This window comes from Ailuropoda melanoleuca, chromosome 14 (genome assembly GCF_002007445.2).
Source record: "Ailuropoda melanoleuca isolate Jingjing chromosome 14, ASM200744v2, whole genome shotgun sequence".
NCBI lineage: Eukaryota > Metazoa > Chordata > Mammalia > Carnivora > Ursidae > Ailuropoda > Ailuropoda melanoleuca.
In genome coordinates, this window is record NC_048231.1 from 70,168,177 (window position 1) to 70,179,836 (window position 11,660).

General features: G+C 49.8%; 1 protein-coding gene across 1 annotated transcript in view; it reads left to right on the top strand.

Annotated features, from left to right (window-relative positions):
* MOCOS (molybdenum cofactor sulfurase) overlaps nt 1-11,660 on the top strand; it is a gene marked incomplete at its 5' end in the record, with an annotated part of 77,547 nt that overhangs the window by 14,471 nt on the left and 51,416 nt on the right. The window contains 2 exons of the mRNA XM_034642202.1: nt 5,236-5,877; nt 9,008-9,084. Of these exons, the coding sequence (XP_034498093.1) occupies nt 5,236-5,877; nt 9,008-9,084 (719 nt within the window). The remainder of the gene's footprint in view (nt 1-5,235; nt 5,878-9,007; nt 9,085-11,660) is intronic.

Genomic DNA, 11,660 nt, shown 5'->3' on the forward strand with positions numbered 1-11,660 from the left:
GTTAAAAGAGCATTTTAACAAGTAAGAGATACTGTAAATCAGGAGATGAGTAGCTTCACAGCCACAAAGGAGCTGTCCTCGGTCCCTGGACTGGGAATGGTTACAGACCTGAGACCTTGCTCAGCCGGTCCCTTGCTAGGTCCTCCCTCCGGTCACACGGGGGCGCTCTCTGATGAGCCCACTTTGCCCTTGAGGCGCTAATTCTCAGAGAGGTCAAATGCCTTCCCCAGGGTCCGGGAGGTAGTAATTCAGAGGGCAGGGATTTCAGCCTAGGCCTTCACAGTGCCTGGGGCACCTGGGTTGGTGAAGCGTCTGCCTTCAGCTCAGGTCATCATCCCAGGGTCCTGGAATCAAGCCCCGCGCCAGGCTCTCTGCTCAGTGGGAGCCTGCTTCTCCCTCTCCCTCTGCTGCTTCTCCTTTTGCTTGTGTGTGCTCTCTCTTTTTCTGTCAAATAAATAAATACATCTTAAAAAAATGCCTAACCCTGAGCCCCGGCCACTGTCTCTGCTGTGGTCTTTGCAATGATGCATGTTTTCTTCACTGGCAAGTGTCTGGGGTGTGTGGGCAAGTGGGGGCTGACACGCACACAGATGCCACTTCCCATCATGTGAAGCTTGACACAAAGGTATACATGACTGCAAGAACCTCTGACTCATGAGCCGGGCATCCGCCATCCTGTTGCGCTCCTGGGCACTCCTCCAGAGGCTGAGCTTCTAGAACTGGCTGGTACTGCTCATACCATCCATATGGAGCTGGAGTTGTGGTGAACCAGGGATGTGGCTTAATGATTAGGTAGGCCTTCCTTTCTCTCTCTTGTCACTATAATGAGACCCTTTAGGTTCCCAACCTGAGCCCAGTACTGGGGGCAGACAGGATTCACGGGAGGGGAAGGCAGGGGAGGGTAGCTTTGATGGTAATGCAGGGAGGTGACAAAAAGGAGATAAAGAGGAGATAATAAAGACAAGGACAGGACAAAGAGGAGATAATAAAGACAAGCATGAGCAATGAGCTCTTCNGAGCACTTCTCCAAGGAAAGAGATGAGTAGATACCCACACTGCAAGCGGGGGCAGGTGCACCTCTGAACTGAAAGCAGACTGACCATATCAGTGCCACAGTAAAGCAAACCCTGAATATTTCTACTTATTTGCTCTTTTGGAAAAAAAAATGTGGTGAACTATCTGTAACATAAAATGCACCATTTTAGCCAACTTATTTTTATTTTTTTTTAAAGGTTTTATTTATTTATTTATTTATTCGACAGAGATAGAGACAGCCAGTGAGAGAGGGAACACAAGCAGGGGGAGTGGGAGAGGAAGAAGCAGGCTCATAGAGGAGGAGCCTGATGTGGGGCTCGATCCCATAACGCCAGGATCACGCCCTGAGCCGAAGGCAGACGCTTAACCGCTGTGCCACCCAGGAGCCCCCAGGCATTTTCTTTTTTTGAAGGTTTATTCCCTTATTAGAGAGAGAGAGAGAGAGCATAATCAGTGGGGAGGGGCAGAAAGAGAGGGATAGAGAGAACCTCAAGCAGACTCCCCACTGAGTGCAGAGCCCGTTGTGGGGCTGGATCTCATGACCCTGAGAGATCAGGACCTGAGCCAAAACCACGAGTCAGACGCTTAACCAACTGCGCCCCCCAGGCGCCCCCCCCCCATTCTTTCACTCCGTAAATGTTTGTTGAGCCACTTTGCTAAGGGGGGCACGGTGCTATCCTGAAAACAAAGGAAGCACAGTCCTGCCATCATGGACTGCGATCTAGTCAACACAGGACCTTAATCAAGTGAAAATAAACGTAAATGACCAGCTATGTAAAGGGCTGTGAACAAAAGCCCCCCCCCCCAATACCATGGGGGTGTGTGGCTGCAGGGCCACAGCGTTGGCAGTGTGAGTGTCAGAAAAAGCTGCCTTAGGAGTGGGATACGTCCTGGAGGATGAGCAGGGATTCACACGGGAAAGAGGAGGAGAAGGGCATTCCAGGCAGAGGTAATAGCCTGAACCAAGACCCTTAGTGGTTCCGGGAATTAGCCCCAGAGCACAGAGGAGGGGAGGAGAGTGGAGGAGGTCTGATTGGAGAGGTAGGGAGGGGCATTGTAGGTGCCCTGTGAAGTCTGATGTTTATTCTAGAAAGCATGGGCAGTCACTGTGGATGGCATGGGCAGCCTGGAAAGGGAGCTTGAACTGAAAGCAGCAGTAGCAGGTGCAGGAGGGGTGAGAGCGGTGAGTGCCCTGGTGTCCTGAACACTCACTCCAGGGATTGCTCCAGATGCTTTAGCTCCACCCTCCCCCTCAGTTCTCCCACAAACTAGGGTACAGGCACTGCTATCAAAGGAGCTAAGGTACAGGTTCTGTCCTTACTTCTGTTTTACAGATAAAGAAACTGGGCCCCAGACAGGGTAGGTGGCTAACCCGTGGCCACACAGTCAGGAAGAGCCCGAGCTGGGGGAGCTGGATCTCCAGGGCACCAGCCCTGAGCCCTCTCCAGACCCCCTCAGTTGATGATAATCGTATCGTGCCACACTAAGATCCTGGGCAGCCAGTGGAGCTTTAAATCTGGGGAATAGTTTCTAGGGGCGATGCCAGTGAGGGACCTTATCTTGATTTGAATCCATGATTTGCAAGGAGATCCACAAGACTTGAACCTTTGCAAGAGTCGTAACGATGGGAAAGGTGTCGAGGGGCAACAACATCTAGACTGTAGGTGATGTTGATGGTGTGGAGCTAAAAACCAGGGTGTTGAGAGGGGAAGTACCAAGTCCAACTGGTTACTAGTGGCTATGGAAAAGGAACATTGGTAGCTTTAGTGGCCAGAAATCCAGTGTGACCAGATGGCATGGAATGAGAAAACAAAGGAACAAACCCTAAAACAAAAAATGTCAAGACTGTGTTAACGCACATCTGTGGTCCTGCTCCCGAGAAATGCTTATGCCTGATCCCTGCATGTCTTGACCCTTGAGAGGTCTGCATCCTCGTCTGGGGGCCGTGTTTTGAGAGATGATGATGATACTTTGGGGCACACCCCTGGGGGATCCGAGGAGGGGAGGAAAACTAGAAATCGACAAGTGAAATTAGGAGAGACTTTAACCTTGAGAATGGGCTAAAGTGAGATGTGATGGCCCCCTTCACATATTTGGAGAAATTAGATGTGTGCAGGAATGATGCCAGTAGCATGGGTGTGAACACAGGACAACAGAGGGGGATTTAGATTAAGTGGTGTTCATGGCTCTGTCTCATGACTGGGGGAAAGGGCAGCCTCTGGAGGTTGTGTACTTGGTTCCCTGGAATTATCAGAACCACCTTTCAGGGAACTTGCAGAAAAGGTTCTTACATTGGCCTGGTTGCCTATGAGCTGACTTCCATCTCCAGAATGTTCTTCCTGGATCCCATCTCGTTCTATGGGAATTGGTTTATTTGTTTAAAAAATTGTTTAAAAAATGGAATTATATTTTACATATCATAAAATTCATCTATTTCAAATGTACAATTTAGTGATTTTGGTAACTTTATCAAGTGGTGCTACTACTATTATAAATTATTTAGAACATTTTCACTCCCCCAGTAAGATCTCTGATGCCTGTTTGTAGTTAATCCCTGTTGACCCCTCAGTCCCAGGCAACCACTAATCCACTATTTTCTGAATCTCTTTCTATACCATTGCCTTTGTTGGACATTTCATATAAATGGAATCATACAGTAAGTGACTTCTTAGCATGTTTTTGTGGTTCATTCGTGACATAGCCAGTAGGTTGTTCCTTTTTGTTCTGAATACTTTCCCACTGTGCGGATATACCGCATCTTGTCTCTGTTCATCAGCTGATGGATATTCATGTTGTTCCCAGATTTGACTTTACCAATAAACCTGCCTATGAACATTTCTGTGCATGAATCTTTGTGTGGACACACCTTTTCATTTCCCTTAAGTATATAGGAGTGGTATTGCTGGGTCATATAGTAGTTATGCTTAATTTTTTGAGACACGGAAGGAGAGGGCTTTGGAGGAACGCAGAGGAGAAACAGAAGTAGTGACTTGATGGCTTTGTCTCTGTAACCTGCCAGGTAATCCTCACAGCCAGAATATCAGCAGCAGGCTCACCCACGATACCGTGGAGCATGTGCGCTACAGGTGAGTGTCAGAGGTGCCAGCCTGATTGGCACTCCCAGGTGGACGGACTTCTTTCCTACCACCCACCGCATCCCACAAAGGTTCTGAGTTGGTTTCAGGAAGATCACATGCAGCTACGTGGTCACGTGCACAGTGACAAGCATCAGGGGCAGAGGACGGGAAGGTGAGAGCGAGAAGATGGAGTGGGAAAGCCCCAAAGCACAGCTGGGCAGCCCTGAGGCGTGCACAGCTGTTCTATGTGGCTTTGGGCTGATGCCAGGTGCCTGGGGGCCAGAGTGACCAGGAAGGACCCAGTTTCCTAAGTCTCATTTTCAGAGAGAGGAAAAATGTTTTCTTTGGGCTTTCTTTTCATGTTTCATTAGGCATTATTAATGCCCCCCCCAATCTTTTAACTAATATGTGAACTTGAAACAGCTCTTTATATTTTTCCACATATAATAATTAGTTTTTTGTAAGTAATTTCCAAGTGGTACCTAAAGTTACTTGAATTGATATAATTTCAAGTTATTTCCAATTCGCAAGGGGTGCTGGGCTGCCAATATTAAAGGCACCACGAAATAAGTTGATGACTTAAACCTTGCTGTGATTAGAGCCAGAGAGCAGACCAAGGAGAGAGAGTGTTTTCTAGGATTAAGGTTGTTGTGGATTTTTATCTTTTAAAAAAATATTTATTTATTTATTTGAGAAGGAGAGCGAGCTCACGCGAGCAGGGGGAGGGGCAGAGCGAGACTCCCAAGCAGACTCCCCGCTGAGCGTGGAGCCAGAGGCTGGGCTAGATCACGACCCTGAGATCAGGACCTGAGCCGAAATCAAGAGTCGGAGGCTGGAGCGACTGCGCCACCCAGGCGCCCCGCGGATTTTTATCTTTTCTATGGGGGGGGGGTGGTGGTGGACGTGGGAGGTGGAGCTGCGTTTGCCAGTCCGAACCTGTTTGTCGTCTCCTCGGGCAGCCTGCTCTGCCCCTGCCCTCACTTCGCCATCGTGGCGAAGCTGATCTGGGCTTTTTCCTTAAATACGAAGGCAGAGAGCGGCCCCGTGTCGTAGAAACACGGCTGCCTCTGAACGTGCGACACCAGCGAGAGCGCGCAGTCGGCTGACGCTGTGCTTCTTCCAGGATTCTGGCGCACTTCCACACCTCCCCAGACGACTACAGCGTGATTTTCACGGCAGGGAGCACGGCTGCTCTGAAACTGGTGGCGGAGGCCTTCCCGTGGGTGTCCCCGGGCCCGGAGAGCGGCGGGAGCCGGTTCTGTTACCTCACGGACAGCCACACCTCCGTGGTGGGCATGAGGAAGGTTGCCATGGCCCTGAACGTCACCTGCGTCCCGGTCCGGCCGGAGGACATGCGGTCGGCGGAGACATGGGGCTCGGGCGCGCGTGATCCCGACGGCCAGCTTCCGCATCTCTTTTGTTACCCGGCTCAGAGTAACTTCTCCGGAGCCAGATACCCCCTGTCCTGGATAGCAGAGGTCCAGGCCGGGCGCAGGGGCCCCGTGGCCGCGCCTGGGAAGTGGTTCGTGCTGCTCGATGCGGCCTCCTACGTGAGCACGTCCGCTTTGGACCTGTCGGTCCACCAGGCCGACTTTGTCCCCGTCTCCTTCTATAAGATCTTTGGCTTCCCCACCGGCCTGGGCGCCCTGCTGGTGAATAACCGCGTGGCTCCTCTGCTGAGGAAAACCTACTTTGGAGGGGGCACGGCCGCTGCCTACCTTGCCGGAGACGACTTCTATATCCCGAGGCGCTCGGTGGCTGAAAGGTAAGCTCCCCTTGGGAATGGCTGGCTGCAGTTCAGCAAGGGGCTGGCCTGGGTCACCTAGATGATTGTGCAAGGGGTCAGACTGGGCCACTGGGTGGGGTGGTGGGCGGCCTGGAGTTGGAGGCAGGGGCGGAGGCTGGCGGCAGGGCTCAGATCTGGGAGTCCGAGGTGGGCTGGAGCTGCCCCAGGCGGCTTAGTGAACAGGGCCCCCGTTTGTGGGCTTCTCCACAGCTGTGAGAGGACGAGGGCTGCAGGCAGGAGAGGGGAAGGGCTCTCAGGAGAGGGAGGAGGGTGGGCCACCAGGCCTTGTCCCAGAATTGATGCAAGCAGCCGTTGAGAAAGATGGCATGTTCGGGACAGGTTGGTGTACGGACGGTCCAACTGGCTATTCAGTGGCTGGAATCCGCTCAGCCTGGCAGCTGGTTGGCCAGAAGATTCGGTTAATTCAGAGGCCACCAGCCACATGGGGCAGCCTCTGCAAGCCCTGTGAGTGACAAAGCGGGTTTGAGGGCAGGTGGCTACTTGCCTGCAAAAGGCGTAGGCCTTGGCCCAGCTTTGTGGGTTTCTGTGTCTTCCTCAGGCTGCAGGGCAGGGGGTGTGGGGAGCCAGGAGCTCTCCCGTGGGGATGGCTGGGACCCATAAGGTCAATGGCGTGAGAGGGTAAAAATGGCAGTTGACCCAGGGTTTTGCTGGGGCCAGTTGCGGGGAGTACCATGGGATTGGGAAGCTAGTCACCCTGCTGGTGCCTCAGAAGGCCTGGGGCCTGGATGGGAAGATGGGTCAGATCCCTCACAGATCCAGGTGCAGACTCAGGGTTCTGCGGGTGGGGACGTGTCCCTGGCGGTAGAGTCTCTGTCACGTGTGTAGGCCCCAGAGCTGAACTGCTGCGGGCGAATCCTGGCTTTATCCCACACCAGCTGTGGGGACACGGGCATGTGACTTGATCTCTGCACCTGGTGTTTTTTTTCTTTCTTCCTTCTTCTTTTTTTTTAAAGAAACAAATTTTTTTTTTTTTTAAGATTTTATTTATTTGTCAGAGAGACAGAGAGAGGGAGAGAGAGAAAATGCACAAGCAGGCGGAGCAGCACAGGGAGAGGGAGAAGCAGACTCGTTGCTGAGCAGGGAGCCAGACACAGGGCTTGATCCCAGGACCCAGAGATCATGATCTGAGTCGAAGGCAGATGCTTAACTGAATGAGCCACTCAGGTGCCCCTGGTGTCTCTTGTATTTAGGACTTCTCCATAGTTGGGGGATTCTGAAACAGCAATGCTAATGTAAAACATTTTGTATCCAAGTGTGATAAAATAGCAAGTAATATAACCAAGTGAATGACAGGCACACATCATGTAAATTAAAGGCAGATCAGAATAACAATTCAAACTTTATTGAGCCCATAGGAGCATCTGAAGGCCAGGAGAAGTGGGGCAGCTCGAAAGGGGCAGCATGTGGCTGGGCTGGGCTGGGCTTCCTTTGATTGGGCGGGTTGCCTCATGGCAGGTGCTGCACCAAGATTCCCAGAAAGCTGAATGTATTTACTTACCGCTAGAAGCCTCATTTTTTTCTTGTGAACTTAAGACTAGAACTCAAGAGCCTTAATACTCAACCAAAATGTTTTTTGTACATGTACCCAAACCATGTTCTTAATCGTTTTATAACCCAAGGAGATAAAACCTTTGATGGAAACAAAAACCTTCCTTTCCCCCAATAGTCTATTAATTACTGATGAATAAATAATTATTTATTATTGATCAATAACTAAAGTCATTATAGGCTAATGTTTACTTTTTTAAAGATTATTTATTAGTTAACTAGTGATTAATCAATTGGTAATTGATTCATTATCAACTAATTCATTATCAATTCACAATTGATTCATTATTAATTGTTGGTTCATATACTTGATTCATAATTAATTGTTAATACATAGGTTTTATAAAGAAATTCATATTTCAGTAACAATATTCTTTTTTTTTAAAGGTTTTATTTATATATTTGATAGAGATAGAGACAGCCAGTGAAAGAGGGAACACAAGCAGGGGGAGTGGGAGAGGAAGAAGCAGGCTCATAGCGGAGGAGCCTGATGTGGGGCTCGATCCCATAACGCCGGGATCACGCCCTGAGCCGAAGGCAGACGCTTAACCGCTGTGCCACCCAGGCGCTCCTCAGTAACAATATTCTGAGCAAATCTTATCCCTAGAATATGAAAATACAAAGCACAGTATTTCCGTTGAAAGCTTCAACTTGCTTTGACAACTCACAGCCCGGTTCCCAGAGGCTGCTGTTTGTCACCATCGTCATCCCATGCTCGCTGAAACCGCCTGTCTCCGAGCTTCCCCCCCTCCTGCAGCAGTGTGACGACTGACTCTGCTTGTCAAAGCCTGGGTCCCATCCTGTCCCCACTCTCTGCTCAGAGACCTTCAGACACGTGGTATCTCCCCAAGGTAGATGTCCTCTGACTTTGTCTCCTACCACTCTCCACCTTGCCAGCTCATTGCCAGCTCATTCCCAGCTCATGCACACACGCTCCCAGTGGCACTGGCGTTCTTGGTACTCGGGAAGTGTGCCTGCCTCGGCCAGCCTAGGGTCTTTACTGCAACCTCTCCCTGGGGCGCCATTTCCCTCTGAAACTGTGAACTCAGCTGTTTCCAAAATGATACTTGGGTTCCACAGAGTTTGGAATGATAGTGTTTCCAAGATGATATGTGGTTCCATAGAGTTCGGGATCCTGACACATAGCACGTTGATCACACTGAACCGATGCCCTGTCAGTGGCGTTCTCTTGGGGTCAAGGGCAGCATTTCAAGAGCCCGAAGCACTTGAGGTTTTGTCAGTCTTCATGGGGCAGGATAGCGTTTCTCAAGGTGGTGACTGTCTTTTGTTCCCTTTATTACCATGGCCATCCTCTCCCAAGAAAGCTGCCGAGCGAGTCAGGGCCAGAGGTGGCCCATGGATCTCGGTGTGCAAAGCCCTCTGTCCTGACGGGGAGAGCAAGCAGTGGTTTATAAGGCAGTAGACAGCAAGTATTCAGGGACTGTGGCTAAGCCGAAAATCAGAACTTTGTTACACACCACAAAATGCACGGGGAGATGTTGGCCACAGCTTGACCTTGTTTCCCTCAACACTGTTACAGGTTTGAAGATGGCACCATCTCGTTCCTTGACGTGATAGCACTAAAACATGGATTTGATGCCCTGGAGCGCCTCACAGGTCAGTGGACCCTTTCATCCGGGTCAGATTTGCTCCTGGAATGGGTGCGGTTTGGATAAGGAGAGAGGGTCAGTGCTACTGGCTGGCATTTGGCTGCTGAACCCAGAATGCAGTTGAATCTTATTCTCAAGAACTTCAGAATGACTTCTGAGGTAGGAGCAAGAGACTGAAGTGCCCCCCCCCCACCTTTTGGCCGTTAAAAGAGCATTTTAACAAGTAAGAGATACTGTAAATCAGGAGATGAGTAGCTTCACAGCNCACCTTTTGGCCAGTTAAAAGAGCATTTTAACAAGTAAGAGATACTGTAAATCAGGAGATGAGTAGCTTCACAGCCACAAAGGAGCTGTCCTCGGTCCCTGGACTGGGAATGGTTACAGACCTGAGACCTTACTCAGCCGGTCCCTTGCTAGGTCCTCCCTCCGGTCACACGGGGGCGCTCTCTGATGAGCCCACTTTGCCCTTGAGGCGCTAATTCTCAGAGAGGTCAAATGCCTTCCCCAGGGTCCGGGAGGTAGTAATTCAGAGGGCAGGGATTTCAGCCTAGGCCTTCACAGTGCCTGGGGCACCTGGGTTGGTGAAGCGTCTGCCTTCAGCTCAGGTCATCATCCCAGGGTCCTGGAATCAAGCCCCGCGCCAGGCTCTCTGCTCAGTGGGAGCCTGCTTCTCCCTCTCCCTCTGCTGCTTCTCCTTTTGCTTGTGTGTGCTCTCTCTTTTTCTGTCAAATAAATAAATACATCTTAAAAAAATGCCTAACCCTGAGCCCCGGCCACTGTCTCTGCTGTGGTCTTTGCAATGATGCATGTTTTCTTCACTGGCAAGTGTCTGGGGTGTGTGGGCAAGTGGGGGCTGACACGCACACAGATGCCACTTCCCATCATGTGAAGCTTGACACAAAGGTATACATGACTGCAAGAACCTCTGACTCATGAGCCGGGCATCCGCCATCCTGTTGCGCTCCTGGGCACTCCTCCAGAGGCTGAGCTTCTAGAACTGGCTGGTACTGCTCATACCATCCATATGGAGCTGGAGTTGTGGTGAACCAGGGATGTGGCTTAATGATTAGGTAGGCCTTCCTTTCTCTCTCTTGTCACTATAATGAGACCCTTTAGGTTCCCAACCTGAGCCCAGTACTGGGGGCAGACAGGATTCACGGGAGGGGAAGGCAGGGGAGGGTAGCTTTGATGGTAATGCAGGGAGGTGACAAAAAGGAGATAAAGAGGAGATAATAAAGACAAGGACAGGACAAAGAGGAGATAATAAAGACAAGCATGAGCAATGAGCTCTTCTCCAAGGAAAGAGATGAGTAGATACCCACACTGCAAGCGGGGGCAGGTGCACCTCTGAACTGAAAGCAGACTGACCATATCAGTGCCACAGTAAAGCAAACCCTGAATATTTCTACTTATTTGCTCTTTTGGAAAAAAAAATGTGGTGAACTATCTGTAACATAAAATGCACCATTTTAGCCAACTTATTTTTATTTTTTTTTAAAGGTTTTATTTATTTATTTATTTATTCGACAGAGATAGAGACAGCCAGTGAGAGAGGGAACACAAGCAGGGGGAGTGGGAGAGGAAGAAGCAGGCTCATAGAGGTCCAGGAACCTTATGTGGGGCTCGATTTCATAATGCCGGGATCACGCCCTGAGCCGAAGGCAGACGCTTAACCGCTGCGCCACCCAGGCGCCCCCTAGCCAATTTAAGTGTGCACTTTGGTGGCATTGAGTACATTTACACTGTTATGCAGCCATCCAGCGCTGACCATCTCTAGGGCCTCAGCATCATTGCAAACTTTTCCCCTTCCCCCAGCCCCAAGTAATCTCGATTTTCCTTTCTGTCTCTATGAATTTGCCTGTTCTAGGCACTTATATCAGAGGAATAACACAATATTTGTCCTTTTGTTTCTGGCTTATTTCACATAATGTTTTCAAGGTTCATCCATGTCATCACACATATCCTTAATTGATTTGGATAGTGTTAAAATGATTTAAACATTAAAAGAAACAACAACAACAAAAGGATACTTTTAAAGATAAAACTGTGACCCAGCCGGCTCAGTTGGTGGAGCATGCAACTCTGGATCTCGGGGTTATGAGTTTGAGCCCCACGTTGAGTGTGGAGATTACTTAAAAATAAAATTAAAAAAAATTTTAAAAATATGAATAAAGATAAAATTGTGCATTTTTGTCACCTGTAACCCAAGGGTTTAAATTAAAAAAAGAAAAAAGAAGGATGATAAGAATTCCTGTGGAAGATTCCACAGAACAGCAACAGTCAGGTGTTGCTCATGGCCCCACATCTACACAGTAACCATATGGACAGTACCACACACTCTCTACCAGTATTTACAATCATTAATCTGAGCTTCAGCTTTGCTGATTAGAACGCTCTTGTTTTGGGGCGCCTGGGTGGCTCAGTCGGTTAAGTGTCTGCCTTCAGCTCAGGTCATGATCTCAGGGTCGTGGGATCGAGTCCCACATCCGGCTCCCTGCTCAGCAGGGAGTCTGCCCCTCCCTCTCCCTCTGCCGCTCCCCCTGCTTGTGCTCGCTCTGTCCCTCTCAAATAAATAAATAAATA